This window comes from Mustela putorius, unplaced genomic scaffold, assembly GCF_011764305.1.
Source record: "Mustela putorius furo isolate JIRA1106 unplaced genomic scaffold, ASM1176430v1.1 tig00000592_pilon_pilon_pilon, whole genome shotgun sequence".
Taxonomy (NCBI): Eukaryota; Metazoa; Chordata; class Mammalia; order Carnivora; family Mustelidae; genus Mustela; species Mustela putorius.
Window position 1 is genome coordinate 5267626 of NW_025421426.1, and position 9261 is coordinate 5276886.

The 9261-nt window shown below is 45.4% G+C and overlaps 1 protein-coding gene across 4 annotated transcripts in view; it reads right to left on the reverse strand.

The window, feature by feature from the left end:
• PTPN1 (protein tyrosine phosphatase non-receptor type 1) overlaps positions 1-6198 on the reverse strand; it is a 75368-nt gene extending 69170 nt beyond the window's left edge. The window contains exon 1 of one of the 4 annotated variants that reach the window (XM_045082095.1): positions 5976-6195. In XM_045082095.1, coding sequence (XP_044938030.1) covers positions 5976-6038 — 63 coding nt within the window. In that variant the 5' untranslated portion in view covers positions 6039-6195. Of the gene's footprint in view, positions 1-5975 lie in introns of all 4 variants that reach the window. The other 3 variants (XM_045082094.1, XM_013053181.2, XM_013053182.2) reach the window with 3 other exon arrangements.
• Between the last annotated feature and the right edge of the window lie 3063 nt (positions 6199-9261).

Genomic DNA, 9261 nt, shown 5'->3' on the forward strand with positions numbered 1-9261 from the left:
AAAACCACCCAATTGCTACTTAGAGAAAAACTGCGAGCACATTGCATATGTCAGTGCTACTCCTTTTCCCACATTACTAAATCAAATGAACCCCACTTATTACAAATGTTTGGTACTTCTTGGGGTGGGGGGAAGAAACTCAATTCTTTTGAGTTGTTAACTATACTCACAAAACTCATACACATTTTGAAGTCTAACTGTACTCACCAACACCCACACCTTACAAAACTGAGTAACCACTGCAGTGTTTACAAGGGTGACTTCAGGAACATTCGATTCTCTTTGTGAGTACATTAAAGACTCTTTATTACTTGATGTGAACTCTGTGATCAGTTAGGCCAGGATCATTTTTACCAAGGAAGGGACTGAAGAAGAAAGGAAGGGGCCCAGTTACCATGGTTAGTGACAGAGCTGGGACCAAAAAAAAAGCGAAAGATTCAACTACTCTCCTGGCCGGAAGGGTGGTCTGATCAAAGACCAAAAAACATTTGCCTTTACCATTTATACTTAGAGGGGGGGGGGGGGAATCACACTTTGTAAGGGTTGTTACTTTATGGAGAATCATATTTTATATTCCATAATCAAAAATATTTCACAAAACAACCACATGCAAAGCCCTTCTAGAAGGCACATGAGAGCAAGTCAAGAGGGATAAGGACTAAGTAATTCTTAGAGAGAGCACCTCCAATTCTCCTATTAAGTTCGCCTTAGTCCAAGTACAAATTTGCTATTAAATGTAAAGTTCCTATAAAACGAACTGGAGGTATCAGCTTCCACTAGGTAAGAATTCAATCCTTTCTTCCAAGCCACCACAGCAGACAGTATGAAACTGCTTCAGTCGGTCATACCTTAAAATGTGATTTTCTCCAAGAGTGACCTCTGCTACCAGTACTAATGCAGGCTAATCTAATTGTTTCTACCATTCCTTCCCCTCCTAGAATGGGAGCTAGGAAATAGGTCTTGTTTGTCTGTATACTGCCAGAGCCTGGCAGAGAGCTGCCAACCAATTTAATCCCAACATTTCTTGGGCACTTTGTGCCAGGTGCAGAGGACACCAAGATGAACGAGAGAAGGAAAAGCTGACCTCAACAGCTTGGACTCAAGAGAACACAGGCCCTGACAGAAACAGTGCCTTTAAGAGCAGGGTTTTAGATGAGATGGGTATGAAGCTGTCTGGAAACACATACGCAGGGGAGAGAGCAAAATCCAAAGCAAGGAGGCGCACATTTGAGCTGGGAGACGTGAGCCAGACCGTGGGAAAGGCAGCCTGGACAGAGTGTTAAGCCAAGAAGAGGGAAAGCTAAGCATGAGTTAGTTTGGAGGACGCTGCACCTTCTCGTGTGGCTAGAATAGAATGTGCATGGGAGGGGTGGGTGCAGCTTGGCTGCCACACGAAGGAGTTTGGACCGGACAGGTATTTCAAAAGCACTAGAAGTAGTTTGACCAAGTGACAGGATCAGGTCTGTTCTTAAGACAGTTATTCTAGGGATAAGGTCAAGAATATACAGGGTGGGTGGGGGAAGATGTGAAGAGACTGTGAAGGGACCGTATTAATTTGTTACCAGCTGCCCTCGTTTCTGTGGTGTGAAATGAAAAATGACAAGTGTCTCACGGGCAAAATTTGAGAACCTACACCGGTGGGGTGGTAGAAGGGATGCCATGGCCAATCAATGAAATATGGTAGAGGGAATCAAGGACTATGCTCAGCGCTCAGGGATAGTCAAAACATGTACCTGAAATGACTGGTACCAAACTACACGGTCTTGGACAACGGCCTAGCTAGACTTCCCAGCTCCCCCCAGAACACAGGCAGTAGGAAGAAACATGCCCAGCCTATTTGTCAGTATTGTCTGGTGACAAATTAAGCAACAAATGAACAAACTGACAAAGTAACAAAAATGAACAAATTCACGTCAACACGAGGGAGGGACAGCAGCTTGCATCTGTTGCTGGCAGGAAGGTTTAGAAGAAAGTACCTGCTTTATAAAACCACGGCGTGGGACAAAAACTGCCAAAAGCATTCTGCAGTATAGAAATCAGAAAACTGACAATTCACAAAGGGGGCCAGGGGAGAAAAAGAAAAGGCACAACTATTTCAGCAGTTGATAGTCTGAAAAACCCTTATAGGGGCATTTTTAAATGTATTTCTATCGTGAAATTCAGTATACACTCAATTACATTATTCAGTACCAGGTATGGAATTTAGGGGAGCCATTCATGCTAAAATGCAAACGCAGTGAGGAAGCTGTGGAGCTCAAGGGCAGATCACCAGCAACTGACAGTTGTCCGCATCACCGTGATCCCCGGGCTGACTTTTCAGAGCCATCTGATACAGTTTACCTGCTTCCAAAAGTACCAAAGTGTACCTATAGATATGCCAGCGAAGCCAAAGAAATACTAATAGCAAGAAGTCCTCCCCTCCACTGTTTCTACCAGTGCTCCCAGTTACATTGAGTCCAATTACAAGGTCTTCCCACCATTTCCAAAGTGGTGGTCAGACACCTAAATTTAGTCCACTCAAACCAGGGCTACACAAGAACATTTAGATCTAATGGGTCACTCAAAATGACTAGAACTTCCCAATCTCTCCATGTCATTTCCGTTTGTCATTTTTTTTTTTTAAGTGGAGTGAATCATAGTGTATAGATCTTTTTCCTCTGCACAAAATAGTTTCTCTCTGAAGAGAATGGTACTGATATAAAAATTACAACGAAATTTTAACATTCATCTTCTTGGACTGTAACAATGTAAGCTGTACACAGCAGCAAGGAATTTGGGTGAACTACTGTTATAGCATGGTTTAACCTAGTCAGGCATTTGTTCGTATTTCATAATGAAAGCAGCTATAAAAACAAATGTCAATTGGAAGAGCAGCCCACTTTACAAAGCTTGTCTCTAACATGGAATAAATCTTGACTTCAAGTCACGAGCTATTGTTGCAATCGTCTTTATCTGAAACAATCACATCATTCACACTGAAAAATAGTGAACAGTGTCAGAGAATCGAAGAACTGGAGATGAAACCAACAGCAAAACACCTGACCCAAACCTTAAACTACAAACGGAGGGCAGCTCACTAGCTATTTTCATTCATTCCAGCCCTCTCCTCTTTCATTCCAGCCTTGGAAAACCAATCCCTTTCCCGTGTCTGCCATTTCTCCCCTCTTCTGGACAGCCAGACCAACTCAAACTCCAGGCTCGCTAAGTATGACTTTCACTTTTCCAAACAGGCACACAATCACTTAAATGACAGAAAACAACTTTTAAAGCCATCTAATAGGCTAGCACAGCTGACTTTTTATATATCTAAATGCTGATTAGTATCTATGGGCTTAACAATTAAAAACACAGTTATGCTCACTTTCTCAAAGTAGGCTAGCACAGAATCTTTGCCCGAACGTTTGTTTCCTAAGCCACCACATTCCTCAGCATTCAAGCCTAATGCACCCTTTGTTCTTCTCCCAATTGTTTCCAAGCGTTTGCATCTTTTTGTTTTAGTTAGGAAAGAAGTATAGTGAGAAATAACCGCACAGTCTCACTTACAAAGTTGTAAGCCAAAATTACCTATTATTTTTAAAATCACAACAGACTGCACAAGGTCAAAATGACTTTGTAGAGGGCTGCCCTCACTGTGACATGCTATAAAATATTAATTTTTTTACTTCCATTTCCTACCAATGATGAACACATTTCTTTGAATTCTTGAAAAATAATGGTTTTGGGAAATTGACACACACTTTGGGAAATTTGCCACTTTAGACTCAAGGTCGTTTGAACTCTATTTAAAAATGCCATGGTTGCCCAATAAAGAACTACTGTTAAACCCCAAAAGGAAAGGAGATTCTGATTTCAATTTTAGAAAAGAAAAGTATCTGTATGGTATAGGTGAGAAAGCCTATAGTGGACAATTCTCTAAAATAAAAAGGAACCACCTCCAGGAACATGCAATCCACCAAGAAGCTGGGAAAATCTCAACACACTGCAGTGTGGCTAACTCCTGGCGTTCAAATGTGGTAGCCACACATAAGAATGGTGAGGGAAATTAACTGAGAACCAACATGCTTCATGCTGGGGCGTGCATAACATGGCTTTAACAATGCTTGGATGATAGGTTCCCCACTCTGCCCTAAAACAGTAAGAAATAAAATTCAACCAAGAACTGTTTTTTTCCTCCCCAAGAACTTTTTATAATATGAATTTGCTGTTGCCAACTTAGTTTCAGTACCAAAGATTTTCCCCAGTGCTTCCTAGAGGCCAGCTCCACTCGTGATGGGATATATTCTAATCAATACTTCGAACCAACAGTTTTTTCATTTAAAGCCACTTGAGACTCTACTGCATTAGATTTGATGTAGAAAATCTGTCTACACATTCTTAAAATTACTAGTGGAATTCATTCAATTAACTCAGAGGTGAGACAATACAAATTTCATATATTGATTCAGCACAGTTATACAGATAACAGTGGTTAAAAATACTAGTCTATTAGAAGTTAATATCCATTACAGTCCTAGTAAGAATCCTGTCAAATAAGCTTGATGCAAATCCACATGAAGCCAGGCCTGCCAAAAAAAGGCTTTTGTTAGCCAAGCATACCAAAGAACTGCTTAAAGCTTTCTTCCTTTTTAAGTGGAGCTCAAAATAGATTTTAATACTACCAGCTGATGGATCTCACAATTTGCCTTTTGAGCCTATAAGCTGAAAACAGAATAAAATGCATTCTCCCTTCACACAAGTAACAAAAATCTCCCTATTCTGTCCATCGCCTATTTAAGATACTGAGCGTGGTTTTGGTTAATCCTCACAACCCCCGCAATGACATTTAATCAGGAGCTCATATTTTCTTTAGAGGATTTAGCTGCTTATGAAAGCAGACCTTCTCGTGTTGTTAATCTGATGCTGCAGACTGGTGAGAAACCCTACCTTCCTAACTTTTTTTTTTTTTTTAATCTATGAACCACGTAACCCACAAGGAGATGAAGACTGGGAGGACTCGATTATCTCAACCAGGACAAAAAGGATAAGATGCTCAGTGGGGAGAGAAGCTGTTTTAGAGAGAGCCAAAAAAAAAAAAGTTAACCTTCCCGGTTTCCTGCCCGGAAGGGTACTATTTTGTCCCCAGAGGAGTGGGTTTTGCAGGTCTTCTGGCTGAAAGGCACTTTGGTCGGATCATCTCAGGGCTCGCCCCTGCTCCCCATTCAGCACAGAGAGCAGAAGTCTCTTCCTCTGACAGATCCTCCCTGGCCCCCCTTGAGGCGGTCCACCTTCCAGGCAGTGACTCTACCCCGTTACGGTGTTTTGTTTTCCTCACCGCATCTGTCCCAATCTGAAATGATTTGCTCATGTGTTTGACTGCCCTATTCGACTCCAAGCTCCGCGAGACATAGGGTCCTGTCTGTCTTGTTCTGCAAACACTACTTCCAGCGCCATGCCCAGCACGGAACAGGCAGGCCGATTCATGTTCACGAAATGAATGAACAGGAAGGGGGGAGAGGGCTGTCATCCTTGGGACTTGACACACACTGAGACGAGGGGAGAGGAAATGTGAAGGAGGGAGGGGGGGAGTAACCCTTTCCCCCCAGGGAGACAAAGGAAGAGAGTCTGAGGTGGTCCAGTCTAGAAAAGGAAGTAGTGGGGGTGTTCCATCAACCCCAGGGGACAAAGGGTGGATAAGCAGGGGGGCGGGGTCAGGGTGCGAGGGATTAGCGCTGAGAGCCCCGACCGGCGGCCTCCGGCCTTGAGGATATAAGGTGGGTGGGGGATCAAAGGGGTTTGAGAGGCCCCGGAGAGACGCAGGCCCACCCGGGGGACAAAGAGAGAGGAGGCCCGCCTCGGCCGCCGTCGGATCGAATCCTCACGCTGCAGGGCCGAGGCGGAGGGCGAGACCCAGAGGGAGGGCCGGGCCTGGGGGTCTGAGGGGAAGGTTCACGCGGCCTAAGCGAGGGGCCTGCCGCGCTCCGGGGCGCTAACCCCACCTGGTAAATGGCCGCCCAGCTCCCGGCCTTGTCGATCTGCTCGAACTCCTTTTCCATCTCCATGACGGCCCAGGGCGGCTGCTGCGCCTCCTCCGGGGCCCAGTGCACTGCCTGCCGCTCTAGGCCGCGCCGCGCTCTCGGCTCTTCAGCACCGCTGCAAGCCTCTACTCCCGCCGCTACTGCCGCCCTAGCCGCCGCTGCTTCTTCATGTCAACCCGGCAGCCGGAAGTACGCACCGCGCTGCCTCAGGCTCCGCCCCCCGCGTGAGAGAACCAATTAACATTCGAAAGTGTCGGCAATAACTTCCGCGGGGCGGAGCCGGGGGGAGGTGCTGGGGGAAGTGGCCTCAGCCCCGCGAGACGTCAAGCGGCGTGCGTTCTCTCCTCCCCACGCGGGACTCGGGGCTTGGGCGTGGCCCACGCCGGTTGCCTGGGCGACCCTGGGAGCCCCGCCCACGGAGCGTGGGTTTGCAAGACCGGGTGGGTCTTGGGTTCAAGCCTCAACGCAGCCAGTTGAGTTACAGAGTGACCTTGAAGAATTATGGATCTGTCCTGCCGCGCCGGGACCGGCCTCAGTGCTGCAAGCTGGAGTGTGGGCCGAGGGCTGCATGCCTTCTCCTCAGGCCAAATGTCCAGCCCCTTTTTCTTTTTCGAGGGTACTGTCCTTATCTGAGACGCAAGGTTTCTGTTTGAGGTCTCCTATCCTGGGCACTGCAAGAATGAATGGATTGGGGTCTTGGAATGATTTTCAATATTTCTCAAAGTAGCAAGGAAATCCTGCTCAGACTGGACTCAGTGGAACACAAATTACGTGGTACATTCATGTATTAAATAATGCAGATTTCTAGAAGCACCTTAAAAGGATTCAGATACCAGGAATCTGTATTTTTCACCAGCAACTCTAGCTGTTATACCTGTGGTCCTTCAAGCACATGTGAGAAAGGCTGGTCAGGTTGCCTTCCTCTGTGGTTCCTACGGTAAGCCATCCATTTCTGGGCCTGGCACATTATATAGAGATTGTGAGCTCCATGGGGTCAGAGGACCTAGAGAACCGAATCATCTCTTTTTCATTGTTCCCATCTCAAGCCTGCCCAGGGAAGCTGCCTGATGGCACTGGTTGAATCCCAGATCATCCCTTGACGGCTTGTGGCAGGCACTGTGCCTGGCATTCCAAGTACACGTTCTCATTTAATTTCTACAACAACCCTACAATATAGGCACGATTATTATTCCCATTTTATAGATGAGGAAACTGAGGCACAGAGAAGCAAAATCACTTGTCCTCAGTAGCATTGCACATTGGCACAGAAGCCAAGATTCTCACTAAGTCTGCAGGGGAGACTCAGGCTCAAAGAGCCAGGCGGCCGAGGTCCAAATTCTAGCTCTACTAAATAGCTAACTCGCAACTTTGAGCAAGTTATCTAACCTCTCTCTGCTTTTGTTCCCTCCTTTGTAAAATGAGGACCGTAAAAGTACCCACCTCATAGAGATGCGTGAAGATTGAGTGAGTATATATATTGCTATAGATCTTGCTTTTAGTATAGTCAGTGGATGGATCAGCACGTAATTAGACCACATTATTATATACTTTCAAATAATACCAAATAGGGAGGTAAATGAGTGATTACTGAATAAGTGCAATTGGTTTGATAACGAATGTCTTTATTTTTTTTAAGATTTTATTTATCAGAGAGAGAGAGCGTGCACAAGCAAGGGGAGTGGCAGGCAGAGGGAAAAGCAGGTTCCCTGCTGAGCAGGGAGCCTGGTGCAGGACTCTATCCTAAAACCCTGGGATCATGACCTCAGCCAAACCCAGATGTTTAACCGACTGAGCCAACCAAGCATCCTAGCCAATGTTTTTAGAAGTTCAGTATTCCGTAGTGGGGGGGGTGGGATTAACCAAAGATGCCCATTCTGGTGAAAAGTTGGAAAGCCCTACACTTGGCTAAATGCCTAAATCTTAGCCATTTAGGTGATTCTCCAGTCTCCTGCTCTCTTCCTGCCCTTATTTCTTTGAGTGTAGTTTGTGTGGAGCTCACAGAACTGAGAGCTCCTTGGAAGAACAGAGACCAGAGCTGGTTCATTCCTGTCCTCCTGAACCGAGCGAAGTAAGTAAACAAATCAAGTACCTATCTGGAGCTCAGGTGGCCCCCATGCCTGCAGGGAGTACCACTTGGTGACTAGAATGGCCTCAGAGTGGCTCCAAAGCTAGGCACAGGTTCCTAGGGCCGGTGAGACAGCGGCTAATGCGGGGTCTGAGTTTGGGCTCTTTCATGGCTGTATTAATATCCTAGAGCTGCCGTAACAAATGTTCACCAATGTGGTGGGTTAAAACAATTGAAATGTATTGGAGAAAGACAACTATCATATGATCTCCCTGATATGAGGAAGTGGAGGTGCAACATGGGCAGGGGGGGTTAAGGGGGTAGGAGAAGAATAAATGAAACAAGATGGGATTGGGAGGGAGACAAACCATAAGTGACTCTTCATCTCACAAAACAAACTGAGGGTTGTTGGGGGGAATGGGGTTGGGAGAAGGGGCGTGGGGTTATGAACATTGGGGAGGGTATGTGCTATGGTGAGTGCTGTGAAGTGTGTAAACCTGGTGATTCACAGACCTGTACCCCTGGGGATAAAAATATATGTTTATAAAAAATTAAAATAATTAAAAAATTATTAAAAAAACAAAAAACCAAAACAACAGAAATGTATGTTTACAAAGTTGTGGAGGCCAGAAGTCTGAAATCGAGGCACGTGAAGCAGAGCCGTGTTCCTTCTGAAGGCTCTAGGGGAGAATCTTCCTTGCCTCTTCCAACTCTTGATGGCTGCAATTATTCCATGGCTTGTGGCATATCATTCCAGTCTCTGTCTTCTTGAGCACCGTTGCAAGGATATCCTGCTCATTACCTAGTTTTCTTCTCTGTACCTTCTCTTCCTCTGTCTAATCTCCCTCTGCCTCACTCCTAAAAGGACGCCTGCCACTGGATTTAGGACATATCCTAATCCAGAATGATTTGGCAATCCCAGATAATCCAAGACAATCTCATTTTGAGATCCTTAAATTAATGGTATCTGCCAAGCCCCTTTTACTGAAAAAGATCATATTCTAGATTCTGGGGTTTAGGACTTGGACATACTCTTTTGGGAGGCCCCACTCAATCTATTACCATGGTAAAGGGTAAAACTGGTCACAAATATCGATCCTGAATAAAATCCCTAATTTCAGGTATCTGCTAATCCCATGATAACCATTCTTCACAGAGCAGTAGAATTTTTAATATTTGGAT